This window comes from Astatotilapia calliptera, chromosome 11 (genome assembly GCF_900246225.1).
Source record: "Astatotilapia calliptera chromosome 11, fAstCal1.2, whole genome shotgun sequence".
NCBI classification, from domain to species: Eukaryota; Metazoa; Chordata; class Actinopteri; order Cichliformes; family Cichlidae; genus Astatotilapia; species Astatotilapia calliptera.
Window position 1 is genome coordinate 8,036,263 of NC_039312.1, and position 23,832 is coordinate 8,060,094.

At 40.7% G+C, this 23,832-nt stretch overlaps 3 protein-coding genes and 1 long non-coding RNA gene across 18 annotated transcripts in view; 2 read left to right on the forward strand and 2 right to left on the reverse strand.

Annotated features, from left to right (window-relative positions):
• The first annotated feature begins 290 nt into the window (after positions 1-290).
• Positions 291-8,893, forward strand: LOC113031825 (cleft lip and palate transmembrane protein 1-like protein). 3 transcript variants are annotated; one of them, XM_026184279.1, is made up of 17 exons: positions 291-948; positions 1,343-1,434; positions 1,709-1,886; positions 2,027-2,145; positions 2,767-2,845; positions 2,963-3,080; positions 3,250-3,344; positions 3,426-3,510; positions 3,594-3,694; positions 3,790-3,849; positions 3,945-3,995; positions 4,086-4,168; positions 4,593-4,627; positions 6,452-6,507; positions 6,635-6,679; positions 6,790-6,923; positions 7,495-8,893. In XM_026184279.1, the coding sequence occupies exons 1-17, from the start codon at positions 748-750 to the stop codon at positions 7,559-7,561; spliced, it is 1,599 nt and encodes a 532-aa protein (XP_026040064.1). In that variant the 5' UTR covers positions 291-747; the 3' UTR covers positions 7,562-8,893. The 3 variants fall into 3 exon arrangements, with proteins under 3 accessions (XP_026040064.1, XP_026040063.1, XP_026040065.1); XM_026184278.1 differs by having other exon boundaries at positions 293-948; positions 2,024-2,145; XM_026184280.1 differs by lacking the exon at positions 1,343-1,434 and having other exon boundaries at positions 817-948; positions 2,024-2,145.
• Positions 8,894-9,756: 863 nt separating this feature from the next.
• LOC113031829 (prostate stem cell antigen-like) lies at positions 9,757-12,853 on the forward strand. Its single transcript, XM_026184284.1, has 3 exons — positions 9,757-10,384; positions 10,942-11,058; positions 11,259-12,853. The coding sequence occupies exons 1-3, from the start codon at positions 10,342-10,344 to the stop codon at positions 11,468-11,470; spliced, it is 372 nt and encodes a 123-aa protein (XP_026040069.1). The 5' UTR covers positions 9,757-10,341; the 3' UTR covers positions 11,471-12,853.
• LOC113031830 (uncharacterized) lies at positions 10,317-11,326 on the reverse strand. Of its 2 annotated transcripts, none has more exons than XR_003273805.1 (3): positions 11,186-11,326; positions 10,533-10,631; positions 10,317-10,412 (listed from the first exon to the last, which is right to left on the reverse strand). It is a non-coding gene; the product is annotated as an uncharacterized LOC113031830 (long non-coding RNA). The 2 variants fall into 2 exon arrangements; XR_003273806.1 differs by having other exon boundaries at positions 10,533-10,681.
• LOC113031822 (focal adhesion kinase 1) overlaps positions 12,588-23,832 on the reverse strand; it is a 64,739-nt gene continuing 53,494 nt past the window's right edge. For 9 of the 12 annotated variants that reach the window (XM_026184266.1, XM_026184271.1, XM_026184265.1 and 6 more), the window contains 8 exons: positions 22,784-22,846; positions 21,339-21,378; positions 20,466-20,569; positions 20,195-20,203; positions 18,554-18,709; positions 16,886-16,966; positions 16,654-16,739; positions 12,588-14,747 (listed from right to left, as the gene is read on the reverse strand). In XM_026184266.1, coding sequence (XP_026040051.1) covers positions 14,621-14,747; positions 16,654-16,739; positions 16,886-16,966; positions 18,554-18,709; positions 20,195-20,203; positions 20,466-20,569; positions 21,339-21,378; positions 22,784-22,846 — 666 coding nt within the window. In that variant the 3' untranslated portion in view covers positions 12,588-14,620. The remainder of the gene's footprint in view (positions 14,748-16,653; positions 16,740-16,885; positions 16,967-18,553; positions 18,710-20,194; positions 20,204-20,465; positions 20,570-21,338; positions 21,379-22,783; positions 22,847-23,832) is intronic. The other 3 variants (XM_026184275.1, XM_026184273.1, XM_026184274.1) reach the window with 1 other exon arrangement.

The window sequence follows — 23,832 nt, forward strand, 5'->3', positions numbered from 1 at the left end:
AATGCTGAAATTAGTTAAATACTAATATATTGTATTTTTAATAAATTATTAAATTTAATAAATTCTAATTGTAATAAACTAGTCAAAGGCTGCCACAAAACGATTTAAAGTTTATTTGTTGTTGTTTTTTTATTTGACCGTTGTCTTATTTGAAGTATCACATTAATACTTCTGTTTCATGTATTGCCAGCTGTAACAAAGGATTTCATGAACTTAGCTATACATTTAATTGTTTCCTAACTGTGGACTTCTCTGTTTTCATTTAAAGTGATCTTACCACTAACATGTTAATTAGCTAGGTGAAAAAGAGCTTTCGTATTTCCACCCTAATATTATTATTTCTGTTTCCTTTGGAGAAATTGTTTCCATGTAATCTCCCGGCATAAATGGCGCTTCGGTCCTCTAACGCAGTGAATAAAACTCTGACTGTAAAAGCAGAAGAAAACACATTTTCTCGCTCTGCAGTGATTCTGCTTTTCGTGCATGTCTATAATAATGTTTTAATTAATTATTTTTCTCCTTGTGGGCTCAGTGGTAAAAGCGGTGTGGGCGCAGCCGCGGAGGTTTTTGTCAGCATCAGCATCTTCTGCTGGATGCGGATAACCGGAAGATGGTGAATCAGAGAGGAAGCGTGGGGATTGTATTGTTACAGTTACAATCCCGAACCAGACCGCGTCCATTTTAAAAAAAATAATTTCTTTAAATGTTCAGTATTTTGCGGGTGAAACTCTGAGTCGCTTGGCTGCCATGTTCCCGTCTTGTTACTCCAAACCTGCGGACAGCGGCAGTAAGAGGAGCTCCATCGCTAAGCTGCTGCTCGGGGTGTTTGTGGTTTACATGCTCCACACCGCCTGGCTGTTGTACGGTTTCCTAAACACCAAATCCTGCGATGGAGGCAGAGGAGAGCACTGCATCACCTCCTATCTGGCAGCCAGACCCAGACTACAGGTTAGAGCTTGTCTTATTCCTGATGGCAAATCTCTGAGATCCAGATCCATAGGTTTGAAAAAAAAATCTGTCCATGTGCTGCTCAGCAAGAAGCCCTTATTGCTAAAGTGTACTGTCTACATGGTAGTTAGAGAAAAATATGATAAATTGTCATTTGGCATTTAGGTTTGTGTCGTTTTTGTGCACATCTACTTTAAAACTATGGCATTTTCATGCATTCTCTTCATGAAAATATTGATAGATCGTTTTGTTTGCAGGTGTTTACTTTGTGAAATCTGTAAAACAGACACACATTTGAAGCACAGTCAGGATTATCTCGTCGCTTTCATTTTGAAAGGAATCTCAAACTAAGATGGAAACCTTGTTTTAACATCTCGTCTTCTCCTTCATTCAGATGAGTGTTTTTACCTGTCTCGTGCCAGACAACAGCCCCCTCGAGCTCGCTGTAAAAATAGACCCGTTCGACCCTCACTCGAGATTTGAGAGGTGGGTTTGACATGTTGATAGCTGCACAGGAGCAGACCAACAATCTGAAAAATTATTTGTTTATTTTTTAACATAATGGTAGCAGCATCGCAGTTATTGCAACATAAATCTTTAGTCATATAAATATATAGTCATCAAAAGACTTTACCGACCACTGATCACAGTGACAGTCACAGTATGCTGCAAGTACTCAGTAATGATTAGCATATTTGATTGTTTATGAAGGCCTAAAACACGCAGTTTTTATTTTTTATGCCTATCTCTCTCTCCACAGAAAGGTGCATGTCTCTCTGCCAGGAGAGACTCGGGCTAATGGCACCCTCTTTGCAGTTGTTTATGTGCACAAGGCTGGCGTTTCACCTTTGGAGGACAGCAGAGAGGTCCACTATGCAGTCCAACTCACCACCTACATCACCCCCTCACGCACCGACGTCCAGAAAGACAAGGAGAAGGTACATCATCACTCAGGACTGCTTCATATTTCACCCAGCATGTTGCCTTTACATATATTCGATATAATGGGGCCTTTTTATGGGGCCCAGCTGCCTTGCACAGTGCATTATTTATTTATTTTTTTGGTTCCACCCAGAAGCCGAGATCTGAGAACCCTGTATCCCACTGGAGACCCCACCTGTCACTCACTGTCATGTCAGAGGACTTCACCTTCACAAAGGCTGGGCTTCCCAGTGACGTGCGCCGCTACATGAGAGTGTAAGTCAGATGAAGCTTTGGAGGTCAAAGCCAGGTGAGCTGTCAGCGTACTGCTGACTTCTGCTGTTTTGCTGCTGCAGTGGCACCGAAAGGCTGAGAGGAACAGATACTTCTGACAGAAAATCAAACACACTGGTGTTTTGTTGCAGGTGCTGTGTTATTATTCAAAGGGCGCAATACATATTGAAAAACATCTAGAAGAAAGTCCGCTTTAGATACAGTGTCTGGTGCAGTAAAAGTATCATCACAAGGGTACATAAATAAATAGCCCTTTGTCACTGCTCGCTAGCCAAACAATTCTTTAGTCTTTAGTAGATATTAATTTATATTAATTAAAGAAAAATAATGAAAATGGGGAAAAAAGTTCTCTTATCTGTAAAAGATGATCCTCTAGATCTGGATCACAAGTTACAAACAGCCACTGGTAGACTCTGTAATCTCTCAGCAGGCTGGAATTTAAAGGCAAAGTAAACCTGTTAGACCTCTCAGCTGCTACCATTAAGGTGCCTCAGGGTAAGGTGTTTAAGTGTATGGATGTGTACTGTAAACGTGTTCACAAATTTCCCGGGGTGAAAACAAGGATCACTTTGAATTAAAGAGCCTTCCTGCTTTTCTCTGCAGCTCTCAGGAAGGCAGACAGATGATGTACCTCCCTCTGCTGATGGTTAATGAGCTCAACTTCAGAGTCAGAGACCTCATGGTATAGGAAGCTTTTTCTAGTAAACTTTAACAGACACTTGCTTATTTTGATTATTACTATTTTTTTTTTTTGGCTGATTTAAAATGAACACATATCCGTTTATCCATTCACCGACAGGAGATCAGCAGCGGCACCGTTCAGCTCCCTCTCACTGTGTCCTATGAGGGAATCTCTCTGAGAGGATTCAGGTTTTGGGTCCACCTACAGGACATGGTTTATTCCCTGCAGCAATTCGGTGAAGTATTTATATAACAGACATATGATTTAAGGCATTATAATGATTCATTAATCTTAATTATATCATATTAATTATATGTGGTAGCTTTTATTTGTACTCAAATACAACCCAAATAATACCTCAGCTCATCAAAATGAGCTCATCCGTTGCTTCTTTGTGTCTCCAGGCTTCACAGATGAAAACATCGATGAAATTAAAGAAGCTCTGGTGGGATCCAACCTCTACCTGTTAGTGCTGACTGCTTTCATCACAGCTTTGCAAGTAAGAGAGCATATTAACACGGACTTTGTGGAAGGAAATGTAATTTCTTTTCTAAATGCTTTATTTCCTTTTTTTCAACAGCTGATCTGTGAGTTTCTGGCTCTTAAAAATGACATCAGCTCATGGAGGAAAAAGAAGAGCATGGCGGGGATATCGAGGAAGACAGGTGACCATAATCATGTTAGGAAAAAAAAATATGCGTGGCATCGGTCAGCTCAGAAAATGTTAAATTCCTTTTTTCGTTTTCAGTTCTGTGGCGTAGTCTCGGTACTTTGCTGATTTTTCTCTATCTTCTGGAGGAGACCAGCCTGCTGGTGCTCCTTCCTGTCGGACTGGGAGCGTGTGTGGAGGTAGTTATTAGTATATCTGGTGTTGCTCAGACAAATTAGAGTCAAATAAAGATCAAAACAGAGAGTTATAAACCAGTAATCGCTTATCCCACCAGGTGTGGAAGGTGTTTACAGTATTTAAGATCCAGATACAGTGTAAAGGCAACAAGCTTCATGTGAGTATGGAGCACTTGCACATCTGTGTTCACAGCAGTGTGGAAGAATGCATCATACAAGTTGTGATCTCTAAGTGATCCGTCTTACTCTATAGGTTAATAAACTGGATGAAGAGGAGAGAAAGACAGTGGAGTACGACACACAGGTATCAGTCTGTTTGTTTTATGGCTCCTTTAATATTCTCCCTCGGGCTTTCTTTTATTTTTACATTTTCATCTTTGGCTTTTCCCTCGAGGCGTCCAGATACTTGTCCTACTTGGTGTATCCCCTGTGCATCAGTGGAGCCGTTTTCTCTCTGGCCTACTTACGCCAAAAGAGGTGAGCCAATCATCAAATTCATCTCGTCGCTACTTAATTTGTCATTATTAAAGCGGTGCCAGACTTCACATTTGTGCCAACCTCCTTTAAAAAGTCACCTTTTAAAGATTCTCGTCAGATCTGAATGTTTCTTACATTTTAGTCTTATCCATAGCTGCCTGACATCCACGTTGTCTATTTTTAAAACTCATCTTAAACGCATTCTTTCTCTTTGGCCTTTGACCCAACATTAGACATTGATCTTGTTCATTTTTTATTGTGTTATAGCTGTTTTTACCTTTCATAGTTTAGAGTGTATTTATCTATTTTTGTGTATAGGACTTTGTGTCTGATGTAGCTTTTTTTAAAAGAGCTTAATGAATAAAGTTGGTATGGATTGGTTATTATGTATACCCTGAAAAGCCTCCGATTATTTCATTGACAGTTACTATTCCTGGCTGATCAGCACTCTGGTGACTGGTGAGTTTTCTTGCATCCATTCTCAAAGATTATCTATAATAAGTACAGTACTTAATTCTTAATAATCTTTCTTTAAAACTAACCTTACTACTCCCTATGGGCTCATTTAAAAAACAAAAACAAAACAAAAAAACAAGGCATCTTATTTCATTGTTATGCTGACGACTCACAGATTTGCCTACCACTGAAAAGTAAATCTGTGAGTCCTCTGAAGGGTTTACTAGATTGTTTGGAGGATGTTAAGGCATGGGTGGTTTTAAACTTTCTTAACTTAAATGAACAGAAAACAGAAGTCATTTTGTTTGGTCCTTGTGACCACTACGACTTGGGCCCTTTAGAAGTTTATTAAAAAAATAATCTTTGCGAGGAACGCAATCTAACGTTTGGTAAACAGATCAATGCTGTAATCAGGACCAGTTTCTTTCATCTCCGGCTACTTGCAAAAGTGAAGCCACTCCTCTGTTTTAGAGACTTTGAGAGAGCTATCCATGTCTTTATTCAGGTGTCAGTCTGTCATCAGTTAACCGACTGCAGCTGGTCCAAATCACTGCAGCACAGTCACTAAGGCTACGTTCACACTGCAGGCGAAAGTGCATCAAATCCGACTTTTTTGACCCTATGCGACCCATATCCGATCATGCTATGACAGTGTGAACGGCACAAATCCGATATTTTCAAATCCAACCTGGGTCACTTTCGTATGTGGTACTGAATCCGATACATATCCGATGTTTTAGAAAGCGACTGCTGTTTGAACGGTCATGTCGCATTAAATCCGTCTTTTACGTCACTGACACAAGACAGACGCCAATTATCAGCGCCGGAGAAGACATCACGAACACTTCCTGGCCTTCCAGTGTAGATGTCAGTGAAACTGTTGGGAAGACAAAGTTGGAGAAACATGAACATTTTATTTGTACTGTATAATCTGCAGATTCTGACAGAAATCTGCAACTATCCTTTGAAGCACCGCTCCTCTAAAACAGCAATAAGGATAATAATTAGGCCATATATAAATAACAAAATAACTTTATAACTTAAAGCAAAATTGGGAAACGTAAAGTCCGAAACAAGCCTTTATATTAAGGGCCATCAGTCAAACAATATTGTTTGCTCTGGGTCTAAACAGAGCGCGTTGTGTGTGACGTCTTCTTTTGTGCATGCGGGCCGCTTTGAGCGTTCACACTAGAGCACGTTTGCTGTCGCATTTTATTTGTAGTGTGAACGAGCAGACAAAAAAATCGGATTTGATCAAAAAAATCGGAATTGAGCATTAAGACCTGCAGTTGCAGGACTACATATCTCTCATACTAGCATCCTCACACTGGCTGCCAGTTAGTTTTGGAATTTATTTTATTATTTGTTTTTAAGGCGGTTAGCACCCTCATACCTTTCTCATCTTTTGAATTGGCACACTCCTGCAAGATCACTGAGGTCTGCTGATCAAATGATCCTAGCTGTCCATTAAAAGCACAGAGGAGACCGGGCCTTTGCTGTGACTGCTCCTAAACTGCGGAACAAACTGCCGCTTCACATCAGGACCTCTCCAACATTAGACACTTTCAAAACCCATCTGAAAACCCACTTTTATTCCTTAGCTTTAAATCAGCTGAGTTTGCACCACTTTTATTTGTCATATCTCCTCATTTTATTCTCCGCTTCTTAAATTTTATCATCTCTTCCTATGTTTTTATCTCTTTTGATTATCTTACATTTACAGAACCTTGGTCAAGAGTTGTTTTAAATGTGCTATATAGATACATTTGACTTTGAGTTTTACTATTATTTACTTTTGTATTTATAATACCTGCCTCCTCGCCTCAGGAGTGTACGCCTTTGGCTTCCTGTCTATGGCCCCTCAGCTCTACATTAACCACAAGGTTTGTGTGGCAGCTAAACAGCAACACTTCAGAAATATTTTCTTTGGCTAAAATTTCTACGTTAAAAATGAAAACAAACCAAACCTCCTCCCCCTCCCTTGTTTGTTCACTTTCTACTGTGGGACAGCTGAAGTCTGTGAGTCACCTGCAGGGGACAGTGTTGATGTACAGGGTGAGTATTTCTTGAGCTCATTCACAAGCAGCATCAGCAGGTTTCCTTTGTGCTGCGTTTGGTGTTAAAGCGATTGAGTTCGGTCAGCTATCCTCTCTCGTCTCCAACAGGGAGTCAACACGCTGATTTCAGATCTGTGCTCCTGTGCCTCCTTTTTTTCCTCCTCTGGATCCTTCTCTTCCTCGCATCAACTTTCCTGCTTCAGAGATGAGCTTCTCTTCTTTCTCTACCTCTACCAGCGAAGGTACGATGACCCAAAAATAATACCACAGTCCCAAACACACATGGAGCAAAAACACTCACTGGCCTCTTTATTAGTTACACTTTGCTATTAAGTTGTTTTACCCTCTTTTTCCTTCAGAACTGTCTAAATTCTTTATGGCACAAATTCATTAAGTGCTGGGAACATTAATGTGATATTTCAGTCAATATTGATATGATAGCACCACAGATTTGCTGCAGATATGTCAGCTGCACATCCTTGATGTGAATCTCCCATTCCACCACAACCCAGTATATATATATATTGAGTATATTGTAGGTACTCCAGTACAGCTGCTTTGCTGATTGTATGTCACAAATACAGATAATCAACACGACATTCAAATACTACAACAATATGCATACTTATATTCAAGATAATCCCAGTGACTTTAAGTTGTATTATTTTCAAGTACAAGCCATATTCTGACATTTTAGACACTCTTGAGCCTTTCTTCTTTTCTGTTTGTGTAAATCCATACTCACAAATCAATTTGTATTTCCAACATAACAGCAGTACTCTCTTGCTTTTGTCTCACTCATGTCTGCACCAGCCGTTTCGCCTCCAAACCCAGAAAACGAGAGCCCGTCCCTCACACCAAGAAAGTGAAGACTCAGTGAGGAGAGGACAAGCTCATCTTTTCAGAACTCAAAAGATCAGCTCAAAAAAAACAAAACAGAAGTGAACTAATGAGCCTTGGGGATGTAAAACAGAGACACAGGCAGGACACATGCCCACATGTGTGCCACAGCAGCTCCTGACCGATTCAGACTCTGCACTGCTGCATATTCGCGGCGCTGCTGCTGCTTTTTGCTTGGCATTGATGAAGCTTCCCCTTGACTGCTGCTTTGACTCGGCTCCTTCATCTATCAACATCTCTGCTGTACATTTTATGCTGGGTGACCTTTCACAAATGATTTCTGCAGCATCACATCAGCGCTTGTAACGTGGATTTATTTGCCGGATCCTTCTCTTTATACAAACACGAGGGAGCTGGAGTGTTTGGGTACGCTGCGAAGGATTAATCCTTCAACTCGGTGATTCAACAATTAGTCTTTCTGTCACTGAGCTTCACATGATTCACAGTTCAGAAGAATCCTTATGCATCTTGCAGGGACACATTGTCCCACATCAGCTCAATTTTAATCTCAAACAGGTTATTTTAGCCTTTTATCTCTCCTCATTAAAAGCCAACTTTCTGCAGAATGCAGTGCCTGTTAACCCCGCCTCATATGCCATCGGAGAAAGTCCCTGCCAGCTGGGCTGCTAGGAGGCACCAATTCTGGAAACATATTAATCAGACTACATAATGCAGCTTCAATCACAATATGGAAACAATGGGGTAAAATACAGAGAACTGGATCATTTAAACTGCTACACGGTGAGATGTGGACTTCTTTTTGCACATTTTTCCATAAACTAAACATTATTTTCCTTATCAACACACAATCTATCTTTATAACAACGATGAGAAGAATCGATCTGCAATGTTTGGCTATTTTTTATTTGAAGCATGATGCTGTGTTTTAGCCACACCCTGGATGCTGATTGGTCTGTGTTAGAGGTCAAGTCCAATACATCATAGGGCACTCTAAGTCACCTCCAGTGATGTTTCTTTTGTTCATCTTAAATGGCATGAGATAAAGTCTTCCTATTCACTATCAAGTTGTACATGCCGAGTTAGTTTTCCTGTCAGTTTACTGCAAACCGATTTGAAAAAGACTCTTTGCCAAATTAGCACATAAAAAGAAATATAAAAGATAAAAGCATACAGCACATCTGCTTCATTAAAAGACGTCTATTCCTTCTCACACGACACTGTCAGTCCATCTGAAGCTTTTTACTGTGCTCGCAGGCCCGCTGCATTAAACTCAGTGCTGATTTCTGACTGAACTGCTCGAACACAAACATTTACTTCAAAATTGCTGTTTTTTATGTTTTAGTAATGCACTCTGCCTGTTCATTGTTTTGTTTTGTTTCAAATAAACTGGAATTGTAAATGTAAATTGACTGATTAAGCCCTTTAATCGCCACTATCAATGTTACACATACATGCAGTAAAATAGGACCCCTTTCGACCGTACTTACATTGCACAAACATGACGCTGGTAAGACAGGTCAGAGTGAGGAAGGATGGTAAGAAAAACAATGAAATACACACTATATGAGGGAAGAGGAGGGGAAAAAAGAACTCCACCCACACTGAGCTCCTAATGGGAGAGCATTTTGAGAACAGGAAAAAAAAACACTCAGCACAATGAACCACATGAATCTTCACACCTTACATTATGAAAAACAAAACACGGGACTGTATATCTGTGTCTGAGTACATGTTGAGTTGTCTTAAACTATAGTTCTCCAGCCCTTCTGAAGCTCTTCACTGCTTTTTTACTCGCCTTCAGTCCAGTCCTTGTTCCTGACCATTTTCAAGCCACTCAACACACGATTATGAACACAGAAAGGTACCATCAGATTTTGATCCACTATGTAATACCATCTGGAAACCATCTGATTGGCAACATCTTCATTGTTCGTCATGATGATGATTCCAAACACACTGTTAATGCAGTAAAAACATACCTGATAGAAAAACCCACAGTGAAACACCCGAACTGCAACATCATTGAAGCAGCGTGGAATCATTTTGACAGAGAATAGAACAAAAGGCAGCCAACAGCCAAAGAAGAGCTCTGTAGGTCCTATATTATGTTTCATCGTTATACCTATTAAATGTAAAGAAATCATAGCAGTACTGCATATTTTTAGCTTTATTAAATAAAATCCACAGGAATACTAGTGTACTGTTTTTCCTTAGTGGTAAGAACTCATATGTTTATAGATTAAACTTTGAAAGAGCAGGATTTAGAAGAAAGCCAAAAAATTGTGGGTAATGTATTCTGAACGATGCACTGTTTCTAAAATTGTGGTTTCAATGTAACCACACCTTCACTCATTAACTTATTAGGAGCTTATATTTACATTAGGTTGTTTCAACCGTTTCTCCTTTTCTATAGTTTGATAGAGGTGATTGTTCGAGAGAAATGAGAGTTTCCTCTTGGTGAAGGAAAAAAAGCCAACAAATCCTCAGACTGTACTTAAATTATGCCTCAGCCAGCAGAGACAAAGTTCCACTGCCTGACGTTAAGTTGGTGTCTGTGATTAACAAGAGAAAGATAAAGAAGATAAACAGAGCAAGTATCTGTGAAACCAGCAAAAACACCAACCCTAACCCACATAGCAACAAACAGTAACTTTTATTAAATGCTTCCTGTTTCATGTAATGATGGTGTTAATGTGGGTGGAACAGTTTCACCACACACACACACACTTTTTGGCACGACAGCTTTAACTGCAGACTGCAAACATTCCGGTCGGGAACAGTTCAACACCAGTTAGGAAGATGCTGCTTGTGCTTGGGATCTTCTTCCTGCTCTTTTCTCCAGGTACGTAATAAACATCTGACTGCTCGAACTGTAGGTCAAAGGTCATGGGAAAAAAATTTTTTTTTTTCAAAGTCAGGGTGACAGTTCAGTAAATCTGAAAAATACATATACATATATACTGAAATTGCCAGAATGACAAATAACTTACGAGCGTGCAGTGATGAGTTTCAAGCCTTCTCCTTATGAAAAACAAGTATCTCACGCTGTCGTTTCCAGACGTCTGTTTTTTCTCCGTCGACAATGTCACCTTTACCCAGAAATAAGAGAGGTTTGTAATCAGGTTGGCCGGCTGTGTTGCTGAAGGACATGTGGTAAATATCAGTGTTAGTCTCCGCTGATTTATCTTGATTAATAATTCACTAGTTTCAGACGTTTAACTCTAATGCCCTTCACCATTTCATTCCCACAGCAGGTTTATGGATTAACACCAGAACCGTACTCAACTGCCCTTCACAGTAACGCCTGATTGACAGAAACATTACTAGTCCTCAAACCAGTAGAAAAAGAAATCTGCCTTTCAATCAAGTTTCAGTTTTTGTTGTTCCTCACATCTGCAGCGCTGCCACTGAAGTGCTACGTGTGCAGCTCATCGGCAACCAATGAAGAATGCAACCAGAGCACCCAGGAGTGTAAAACACCTCTCAACACATGCATGACTGTCGTCGACACTTTCGGTAATTTATCTCACAACATCAACGTGCAATCAAGAAACCTGACAGAGGTTTAGTAGCACGTATAAATGAATCTAAACATTCTTCTAAAGTTCCTTTGTGCAGTAGGATTTTTATGAAGGGCACTTACTTATTAAACTCAGCTCTTGGTCAGTCTCAGTGTAGAAACTATAATCCCTGCTGTTTGTCTGTGTGCTGCTCAGATACAGCGACAGCCATAACAAAGCAGTGTGCCAGCCAGGCCACGTGCAGAGGAGCTGCCTCCACCGCCTCAGTCGACTCCAACGGAAACGGGAACGCCGTCAGCTGCTGCAGCAGCTATGACTTGTGTAACTTCAGCAAAGCCGACTCCATCAACAGAAACAACAAACTGCTGCTCCTGACTGTCGGTGTGGGATTTCTGCTGTCACGCTGAGCTCAGTGGGATGCGCAAACCGTACAAACTGCACCGCTACAGTCTCTGCACTACCTGCAATCTTATGCATCTTGTAAATACTGTTTATATTCGAGGCTGTTTAACAAAAAGCTTTTAAAATATCACTGTGTACTCCACATGCACAATTAGATATCGTAGTATTTATAATACTGACAGACAGGGCTAGTTGTTACACGTTAAAGGGTTCAAAAATTGACTTTAGCTTTTAATTCCACAAAAGGTAAAGGCAGTAAGCTTATATTAGCTTAATCTGACAGAAATCTGTGGATTTCTGGTTTTCCTGGATATTTGATCGTCAAAAATGTCTATTATGCTCAAGAAACGACGGCCCAGTTAAAAAAATGAATGAATATAGACATTAGTTGCTTAAAATGTTTATGATTTTCCTTAGTTTACTGTAGTTTCATTTTAATTGAGAGAGAGAGACAGAACAAGAAAATAAATATATTGATTTGCATGTCAGTGAGTGAAAGTATTTGATCCTAAAACATGACTTAGTACTTGATGGAGAAACCCATGTTGGCTGCACAGTGGTAAGATGTTTCTTGTAGTTGGTCACCAGGTTTGGACACATCTCAGGAGGGATTTTGGTCAGGCGGATGCCTGAGAGCTCATTTTGGTTTCATCTGACCAAAGCTTTTTCTCCCAGGGCTTCTCTGAATCATGTAGATGTTCACTGGTTGGTACATGCACCTTCCAGAGCAGGGATCTTTCAGGTGCTGTAAGATTTCAGCCATTTCCACCATCATATCTCCACTGAAACTTCAGCAGCCCATCCTTAACACTAAAATCCATGCTTGTGCAAGCAACAGCATTGTTGTACAACAGGTTATTATTGTTATATACAGTGCAATGTGTCCTTTCTTATTGTGAGAAAGTCTAATTCTCTTCTTTATGATTTTCTGAATGCTCTTTAAAAACATCTACGCCAACATTAACTTGAAATTATAAATATTAATCCTAAAAGGCACTTTAAATAAATCCCAATCAACTACAAAGTGGACAGACTTATTTCATTTCATAATTATTTTTATTCCATTGTTTTTTTTGTTTCCTCCTATTTGACAAGATGGCTTAATTAGCCCAGAAGACAAAATAAATACCAGTGTTTACTAGTACGAGTTCTGTACAATTCACCAGTGATACACACCAGTATAGCTTACAATATACCAACATGAGCAGATTTACGCAACAACAAGGAAATAAAATAGATTGTTTCATTTGGGGTCTTTTTCTCCTCCGTTTTACATTTATTTTATCCCTATAACACCCAGATTGATCGATCTGATAGTTTCGTTGCTGGCTAAACATGGAAATCACATCTGGATAAAACGGGTTTAAAAATAATAATAATAATAATAATAATAAAAAACAAACAAACAAGAAACAAAAAAGGAAACAACTTAGGATGTGTTATTTTGGTGCTGTGCAAATATGCTCTTCTTTATACCAGTATATCATGCTATACCAGTACAGTCACCAGTATATTTCATATAGCAGTATGTGACACTCCACATGGGGTCAGTATTAACAAAGACAAATGTGATTTTCAGTTCAGTGTTTTGTGTCTGAGAAACAAGTTCCAGTCATGTGGCTCCACATTTCATGTGTTTGGTTCCATGGGGACTATTATTAAGTCAGGGAGGGGGGGAATTTTTAAAGTGTTACACCTGACAAGAGAATTGGAGTCATAAATGTGATATGAGGTTTGTTCAGGTCCCCGGGAAATATACTTTAAGTGTCACTAGTGGGTGATCGGACAGTTAATGTAATCTTATATTATGAACGTACGATTCATATTGGGACTATATGTGAGGAGACAAAAAAAGGAAAAGGAGACACGAACCTCACAAAATTAGCGACCACTGAGACGTGTCACTGTCTTCTTCCTCGTGAACCAATCGGAAGCATCCTGCCACTCACGCTGAACACATTTTTTCCAATTCTTTTTTTTTTTTTACACAGCAGTCAATTGCTGGGGTTGAAAGTTCAACATTTTTCAGTATAGAGGACGAAGATTCCTCAAAACAACACAAAAAACATGGAGCTGATCGATAAAAAGAGCAGACTGAACTGAGTGCGAGTAGGGGAGGTTTCTGTCTGCGGTGATTACCCGCACAGAGCTGGACTCTTCACATTTGGAGTCTTTAAAAGTGGCTCAGAGAGGAGCTGAGGAAGACTGTGGGAGTAGGGGAGCAGTAAGGGTGAAGGAAAGGAAAAGTGAGTGAAATAGAGAGAAGAGGGGAAGAGAGTGTTTTCTTTCCTCAGGCAGTAGAGTGTTACTAGACTGTCCTCGAGGCGTATTCTGCTTTTTTACGTTCCTGCCTCTGTTTCCTCCTCTGCAATTTGAGTCTATAAATAAAACATGGTGAGATGGAGGAAACAGAGAAAGAGAGATGGTAGGAGGCATGACGAGTCGGAGAAGACCAAACCGAGACTGTTGTTACTGTACCACCCCAGGCACCAAAAAAACAAAACATAACAAACATGTGATGTGTATGGCGATGTAGAGATATTTGATTGGAGAAAGGAGCTCCCATTCAGGAATCGGAACGTCAGGAATCGGAACGTCAGCAAACGGGGGCGGCCGACGTCTAAGATCCCACAGTGAAGTTTCATGCAGATATGTTGCAGATCGGGTTGCAATCCGCCCGATCTCACCAGCTTTCATGATAGCGTTTCTGTCGGAAGTTTTGAATCCATTTAAAACTCTAACCTGCAGAATCTGGCTCATCCCAAATCCAGATTTACAGCTTAAAAAAAAAAAAAAAAAAAATCACGAGTAGATTTCTTTCTTCCTCCTCTCGTCACTGTATTCCACTCTGAAGAGAGCGAAGCTGCCAAGTCCCTGATTCAGGAAGTGTTTCTGCGCTGTTCTCGTATACAGAAAGTCACAGTGGTGGAGATTTTAATCCCAGTTGAACTAATTACCTCGGCTATAGCGGGATTAAAAAATTCTAACGATTCATCGCGGACCATTATCAGATTTATCAGAGCCACTGCTCTCGCCGTTGATTTGTAAAGCAGCCCCCTCCGTCAACACATCAGGACTGACGTCTGGAACCCAGGAGTCTTTAGAAGTCACGATGATGCCACCCTCTCCTGTTGGTCAGCTCGGACGACATGGGGCTAGTGTGGGCGGGACTGGGCCATCATCTTGAGCCGGGATTGGTCGATAACATCCAGCAAGTTCTTGGCATCAACAGCAAGAGCATGAGCCGCCGTCAACATCTGCTTCTTGTAGTCCTGCTGGAGGCTTGGAGCATCAATACAGAATATATGCAAGATCAGAGTTTTAATAGTTAGTGCAGTATTAATGATCATATGTGCAGACGTGACAGCATCAAGAACGTGAGCATGACACACACTCTCACTGGCCACTTTATCAGGCACATCTGTTCAACCTACTTGTTAGTGCAAATATCTAATCATCCAATCACATGACAGAAACTCAGTGCACTTAGGCTCATTAGTACCAACTAGAGATGGCACGATACCACTTTTTATGTCCGATACCGATACCGATATCATAAATTTGGATATCTGCCGATACCGATATGAATCCGATATAATGTTTTTTAATCAACAAAACTGTTTTTTAAATATCTTGCTGCATTTTGTATAAGTTCATACTCAAGTTTAAAACAACAACTACACTAAAGCTATTCTGTTATACCTGTATGCAAAAAAAATATTTCATAGTTCAGCAATACTGATCAATCTAATAAACTTGAACCTGCACCATCCTCCCTATTCTGGTATTTTAAAGAGTACTTAGCATAAATATTAAGCAACCTAACTAATAGGGTTCCAACTCCCAGCAACAACAAAAATAAATAAATAAAAAATAGGGAACCACCCCTCACGCTCCACCTCATGATGCTTAATCGATGTAATCAACCTTAATTTGATGCAGTGTGAAAAAAATGCACAGAAATCAATTATTTTTCAAGAAATATTAAATAGATTCAACATCTTTCTTCAACAAAATTGCAGACTGCACAGATGATACCTTCCCAAAGGAAAAAGTACTATAGCTTACTAGGGTATATATTAGACTTAATAGTCACTATATACAGTAATGGACTTCTATACATTTTACATCAGATTAAAACTTTGGGTGTAAGATTCAGATAAATATTAAATAATTAAAAGCGAGACATTTTAAATGAGAATAAGAAAGAAAAGTATGTCTTTGTGCCCCCTTTTCCCTGTTAATGCCCTATCGGCCCCCCTGGCTAAACTTTGCTAGATCCGCCCCTGCACAGTTACCAGCGTCAGCTACGTAGAAAAAGATCCTGGTGTAGAAAGTAATATTAAATAAATTCTAACAACAGCTTATCAAGCTTAAACGTGCTGCTGTTGTTCAGCCGCTGGTTTCCTCTTTCTGGTGCAAAGTGGGCCAAAAACAAACAAGAGACACGGACTTGCGACAGAAAAGCCGATCAGCAGTTTCATGATTGAAGTAGCAGCCGGAGAGCGAGAGGCAGTCGCTAGTTAAGCTTAACGCAGGAATGCTTTACAAACATTCAGAGATGGACTTACACACTTGCTTTACTTCTCTCGGGGATAACTTTGTCGGAGATGAAATGCCGGGTTGCTAGCGAAGCTCCAAATGCTCAACCATACCACCAACAGGTCCCGCATGCCACAGCCGCTCTATCACGTGATGCATACTGCTCCGACGTGCTAACGTTCTGAGGTGAGTTACGGCGTGTTGCAAGTTTTGTGAGGTGCTTTCGTGATATTTAATGGATCGGATTACATTTTTTATTTTTCTCCGATATCCGATCCAGTAATTTAGGTCAGTATCGGACAGATACCGATACGTAATATCGGATCGGTCCATCTCTAGTACCAACTGAGCATTTTTTAAATGGCATAGCCCACCTAAGTGGCAGCATAATGCACCAAGTCACAAAGCTCAGATCCAGTTTGAGATGACTTCACTGTACTCAAATGACGTTCACAATCACAGTCTTAGTCCACTTTTGTAATGTGGTAGAAAAGCAGATTCACATCATGGATGCACAGCTGACAAACCTGCAGCAGCTGTGTAATGCTGTCATGTCACTAAGGACCAAAACCTCTGAGCAAAGTTTCCAGAATTAAGGTAGGTAAGGTTTACCTAACAAAGTGACGCTTTTAGTTTGTGCACCTACCTGGTCATCACATATTGTTGGGCTAACTTCATCTTTGCAATCAGTTCTGCCAAGTCAGAGTTCAGCAGCTTCTGTGCCATCTCGATCTGGTGAAGAAAAGCGTAACCGTATAAAATAAAATACAAGCTGGAGCAGCTGTGTGATCAATAATGTGCTTTAACGTGATTTATTAACAATCATTAAACTGTTTAATAACATAAAGTGAATGCTTGTTAGTAAAAACGGTGTCTACCTCTCTGTGTGTACTGGCTGGAAGTTGAGGTAGAGTCTCATCTACTGTGGCCAATAATGTCCTCAGTGCCAGACCCACATCCTGAAACACATTTTTTTCACAACAGGACAGCTTACATGTGGTATCAATTAGGGCTGCCACGATTAGTCGACTAGTCACGATTATGTCGATTATTAAAATCGTCGACGACTAATTTAATAGTCGACGCATCGTTTGAAGCTTTGTAAGATCACAAAGGACGCAGGAATGAGTAGTAGGATTTAAGAGTGTAATAACGGACTGAAACAGAAGATGGCAGCACTGCATGTACAAGGATGCCAGCTGCCGTTAAACCCCGAAGAAGAAGAAGCTGTGTCCCAGAATTCATAGCGCAGCCCAGCGCAGTTGTCGACAATGGCGGCAGCTAGTTAGTTTTAACTTTACTCTTATTATTCTTTCTGGGTCACAAAATAAACGTTTAACATATTTTCAGGCGAGAATGTAGCTGTGTAAACCTCAAATATCTGCTCAGTTTATCAAGACACCGCATATTTTCAAAAGCGCTCCGACGTTTTCGGAGATGTCTGTTACCCACTAGCTCGTTAGCTAGGCGGGGGCAAGGCTAACTAGAGCCGTGAGAACACCGGACTCCCGGCAAATAGTTTTCAAACCCACCACTGTCTTTCGCTAGTCAGGTTAAACATATATATAAGTCACTTAGATAACTTAAAAATGTTAGTTTGGCTTTCTTTAGTATTTTATTTGTTCCTGAGTAAATCGGTTTGGCTGAGATTAAAGTTATAGTTTTTGCACAGCTAAAACTGTCAAGCAGACAGCTGTTAATCAGAAGTGTGAAACACTGGAGAATATACTCCGGTGTCCTGTTATATTTTAGAAAGCAAGGAGTTTATTAAACTTCACCGAAACAATCTGCAAATTTCATTAAAAATGAATAAACTACCATCTTGTCTTTATTTTTAGTTAGCACAAACACTTCAAGCTGTAAGCTAATGATAGTTATATAAGACCAGATGCTGCTGGTGCAATAAGCTGTACGCTGTATGTCCAATGGATGATGATCTGATTAGTCGACTAATCGCAAAAATAATCGGTGACTAGTCGACTATCAAAATAATCGTTTGTGGCAGCCCTAGTATCAATAATTCACATAGTTTGTTTTAAATAGTCTAAAATCTGAAATTTCTAATAGAGAAGACAGAAACGACACAGTGCTGTATTCCCTTCTTAAGGTTAGCAGCTTGGCTAAACATTCTGGAGTTAGGGATGAACACTCCAATGTTAGCTGTACGGGCTGTTTGCCCTGCTCTTCCCTTTCTACCAACGTGAAAAAACCCTTTGGAGAAATAAAATGAAATGTATTTTTGTCAAAAAGACTCACAGGAAAACTAATTATTAAATCCCTTTGGTGAAAAGCTGCTTAGGCTATCTGCAGAGTCAGGTTAATATATGAAGCAAAAATTATTCATGAAGGAGCAGAAGAAGTGTCGAAATTCCGTCCTTGGAAAGCTGCACCGGCCAATTAAACTGAAACAGTGCGTCACAGTGCTCAAGGACATAGCGGTTATTAAACTGCACAGAGCTGCTTTGATCTACTGTGCTGAGTTTTTAGCTCAAAGCCTGCAGCTCCACTTCAGAGAAATAACAAACTGCCGTTTGTGCCTCTGTTACCTTGACCATGGGCACGTACTCCTCGGGTGGAGCCGGCTGGATCTTGCTTGACATCTCGATCACAGCTTTGACCAATCCCGTCACGTTCTCGTACACTTTGTCGTTCGACCGATCCAGATTGGCGGTGGGAGGCGGGCTTATCTCCTGAGGCTGCAGCTAAACCACAGAAGAAGACAAAAAGCAGTGAGTGAGAGGTTCTTTGAGTGAATGTGTACCTGGGAAAGAAGTGTGGGAGACTGATGACAAAAACCAGCTGAAACAGTGTGGATGAAAAAACAAAACATTTGTTAAAACATTTACCTTCACAAATCCTGCTAGATTGTAAAGACGTTCATCCGCCTTACACACTAGATACATTTAAAGGTCCAAAGTAAAGTAATAATAATCAAGAGAGTTAAACAAGTAGATTAATGAGTGAATTAATATCTATTATGTTTCTACTTATGTTAAGTGCATCTGATATACCCATGTTGTGATGCCATTGTTTTGCAACATGGAAACACCATCACACCATCGACCCTAACCATAACACCGTAACCATAGCCATAGCCCTAACCCTGACCCTCTCCACCCACTTATTTGCACTTTTTCCTGAGTGGACATCAGCAAGTCTTGTTTCCATGTCGACGATGACATCATAACAACATCATAACATTGATTTGTCACTTGCAATGTTGAACCTGGGCCAACATTAATTATGATGATCCAGGAACAACACCAGCACTCTGAATATCAGATACTATGTCTAAATGTAGAGGTATTCTCTGGCCACTAGATGGCAGTGTCACACTACCATAACCTGTGCCGTAAACCTATCAGTTGAGGATTTTAATTGAATACAGATTCCCCGTAGGAGGTCACATCTTCCTGAACCTGCCATATAAACCAATCATCATCTTGCACTAACATAAAGCGCTTTCTCATTTCTGTCTTTCCATTTTCTTCACCATCTCTCTTGCTCAGTGACATCACCTGACTACTACCTGCAGGTATACTTCCCACATCTTGAATACAAAGACTTTCTCTCGCCCGCAGTCATGCATGCATGCATGTATAAACTCTAATCCTCTTTGCAATTTCACTTCATTTTGCACATTTTTTCTGCATTCCCCTTCACGCCCTCGCTTTTCCAGTCCTTACTGAATTCTGGGTAATCAGTAAATCACCGCCTACAGTGAAAACAATACAACGCTGTGCACACAATGACCTACTGAAACCACTTGAAGCATTTATCTAGAAAAAATAAGCATTTGAAAACTAGCTGCTTTATAATCTGTAAGAAATATGACCCTATTTTACTAGGATGAGGAAAACCTTTTAATTCTTAACTGGGGAAGAAAAAAAAGATTAAATCTTATTAAAGACTCACTTGTCTACTAATTACAAAGAGAAGCATATAATTAGTGCTCAAGTAAATAAAAAAAAAATCTATAAAAGTTAAAAGCACTTAGATCTGAGAAAAGGAGAGAAGACAATATAAGCAGGAAAACAGACAAGGGGAAGTGCAGAGATGAAGTTAATACTACAACAGAATGTGATTTGTTGGACAAAGAAATCAAAGGGCTGATGGAGGAGTAGGACAACAATATGGAACAGGAGACAAGACGCACAGTAAACACACACAGACGGTGTGCTGCTTACCCGCCAGGGCTAGGGGTCAACAGTAAGGCAGAGTGCCGGAGAAGAATGGGGGTGAGGGGGAGGGGAGAGAGAGAGAGAGCCGGAGCAGCCAAAGGAAAGAAGATACAAGGGTAAATATTAATGCTCCAAGCATTCAAAACATGCACTGTGTCCACTCGGTAAATGTGTCCCTCCATGTGCTACTGGAGGAGCATTTCATTCATTCATTCATTCAGTGTGTATTTCTGCTTGTACTTTTGCTTCATGCATTCATGCACGTGTGTGTGTGTACCTTGACTCCATCATTGTAACTGTCTCCAGTATTTAGACAGGCCAGGCTGCTTACTTGGCACTGGGCCCCAGGTCGAGGGGGTTTCTTTGGCGGTGCCACATGCTCTGCAGGAAACAACATACGACAACGTGTGAAGTACAAAAATATTTCTACTCACAATTTATTCCTAAGAAGTGTGGGCAGATGCTTACTTTGGTTTCGCAGCAGCTCAGATTATAACGCAGATTATAATTAACTCCAGGCTAATTTTTGCCAAGCAAAGCGTCACCTCGTAAGATTTGGTTTTTATTTGAATTGTATCTATGCTTTCTACTTCTTTTCACACCTTTTAGCCTCTTTTTCTCTTCTGCATTTGATGATGTTCTGTAAAGAACATTCAATTGCAAAGTGGTATTAAAATTGTCGTATGAATAAAGTTTTGATTGATTTATAAAGTCTCCCACAAACTGTTTCAAGTATGAAACGTCTCTCTTCCTCTACATTAGTATCTATCAGGAATCAGGAAACATTAAATGGACAAAAACGATATTCCATCCTGGAAAATCATCCCCCAGCTGGCTACTATATGTTTCTGTTTTCTCTGTATATTAACGCTCTGAGCACTGAACATACTGAACATGACATGCTGTTTGAGTCCATATAACCAGAGGTTGGTGTTCTCACTAGCAGGCCAGCAGGTTCACAGCTGGATCTGTCTTACTGTGACCACAGACTAAACCCTGCAGACAGACGCTGACCTCAGAGATACACAGCGTGCTACACTGTGTGATGGTATATGTGTAAGTTACACATCTTGGGAGAAAGAGAAGACAGCATATAACAATAGTGGTTGCCCTCCTGTAATTGTGGCGGAGTTGAGGCCCCATCTATTACCTGGTTTGCCAACGGGCTGGTATATGTGCTGGTTTCCTGTCTGCGCAAACAAACAAACAACAAAACAAAGCACTGGGTTAGCGATTGCACAGACGCAGACATAATCAGAAGCTTTGCAGGAAATTAGAACTTCACAGCTTTAAACCACCAGCGGCCTCAGCACAGAATCCAATTTACTTTGTCATGTGACACCGAGCCTCAGCTCGCACACAGCTAGCTCACAGTCATTTGCGGCAGAGGAGCTGTGCCTGTTATTTTGTGCTGTGTGGTCCTGCGTTGGGTAACTTATGGTAACAAAAATATTCTGTTTGTTTTGTCATCCTCTTCCTGTCAAAGTGTTTCTTTTGTTAGAGCTAGCATTTTAAAACTGCAGCATGTTTACATGATGTGATGGTTGTGAGAACAAAATGCCAGGAATGTTACATATTTAAATTTATTGTATTTTTACTGCATCCCTGTTGTTTTGTGTGTGTGAGAAAACAGCACAGAAGGACTCAAAAGCCATGGTGCCATCATTGTGTTGTGGTCTGACAACCACCAACACCCAAAAATACTCCACCAAGGCGGCGCACACACACACACACACACACACACACACACACACACACACACACACACACACACACGAACGAGGGAGATTTTCCCACCACAAACCACAACCATTCAATGGGAGGAGGAGGAGGACAAGCAGTGAGATGAATTACAGAGACGGAAATATCTAACTCATGGCAACTTCAGACTGCTGAAACAACTTCTGCTGGCATTGGGGAAATAACATCAACATGCAACTCTGCGTTCAGCTGCAGAGATTCCAGCTTTGGGATACAGTTACACACACGCACACACACACTAGATATTACAACAGGAGGAAAGGGGAGAAGTTGCAAGATGCAAATATCTCAGCAACTCTGTGTTTTGTGTGCAACCAAAGGGCTGCCAGCAGTGCCCAGATCTTACATCCTTTACCAGTAACGTTGCTTCTCACACTCTGAAGTATTTATTTACAGATGGACAATCACTAAAATCGGCCACCAGGACACTCTGGGACTGAGTGCAAAACCCTTCCATTAATATTCAGTTTGTGAGAAACTGCTGACCCCACATTGCTGACTTTACCCTCAACAGGTCACTTCCTGTCCCTGAATCAGTCAGTTGAAAAGAAAACAAACACACGCCGCAGCAGTGAGTCTGACCATAACACGGACGTCCGTCAACATTCGTCTTCATCAGACATCCTCCGTGGTTAAAAACACAAACACTTCAGGAAAATAACTTCCCATTCATAAAGTGGCGGGGACAGCAAATTGGACAAGATTTGGACAGTGAAAGTTTAGAAAGAAAGAAACAGAGACAGTTCAACTCGCACCTGTAGGAATGTTTGTGAGTTATTGTCCTGATGTGAATGGGTATAACTAATTAATGAGAAACAAGAAGAAGGAACTTACCGGTGGCTGGAGTCCACTGTCTTCTCTGTCCAGACTACCTCTTGAACTTCTCGTGTCGGGTTTCTAAGCAATCACAAACAATCAAACATTACATCTCCATTTACCAAATCCATATACATATACTTCGATTTGCAGTAGGGATTTTTTCAAATAATCCAAATGTTTCACAAAAAAAAGAGATAGACTTCATGGATAAATGATGAAGCTGTGGCAGAAAAAAAAAAAGCACAACTGTCCAAACACAAAACCTCCTATGAAGACTGGAACGCAGGATACACAAAGGTGTAGTGTCCAAAAGGCTTTTTTGGATCCTCCACACAAAGTTAACTTAAGAAAAATGTTTCTATTGGTGCTGCCATGCAAACCGAAATAAAACCACACACAAAACAACCACAAAGTCCCACTCATTGCCCTCTCTGACACACACACATCCACTCATACCAGCTTTCCAAGACAGGACTTGAAGACCAGCATCGCCGCAGAGTTCATCAAAGAAGCCTGATGTGTGAACTGTTCGTGTGAGGCGTTTAGTCTCTGCTGTTATCTCGGGATCTTTCCAGTATCTCGCACTGTACCCTCTGTTACGCTCTGAATGTTCCCCTGTCTGGTTTTCTCTGTAACCTTGTCAGTGCTGCAAGTTTCATCCAGAGAAGACTTCAGATTCAACTCCAGCTTCCTGCCTCCACCACTCTTATGTCTGACGGTGACGCACAGAGAGAGGGAAGGAGAGGAGGAGGGAAGAAGCACGCTGCCAACAAGCTGTCAGTATGCGAGCGTGTCTACCCTTCTTTCCCAAAACCTCCTGCCTTTCTCCTCCCTTTCTTTCCCACCCCTTTCTAGTCCCTCGCTCAAGTGACAGTCTTATAAAAACCAGGCAGCCTATAAGAAACACCCCCCACCCACCCCTACACACACACTTTATACCTCCCCATCTTTTCAGTAATCTCGCGTGTTGTCATTTAGTGGTTGTGGGTCAAAGACAGACTGTTGACTGGGCTGTCAGATTCTGTAAGCCTATCATTAGCCTGGAATTTGCACAGGCCACACCT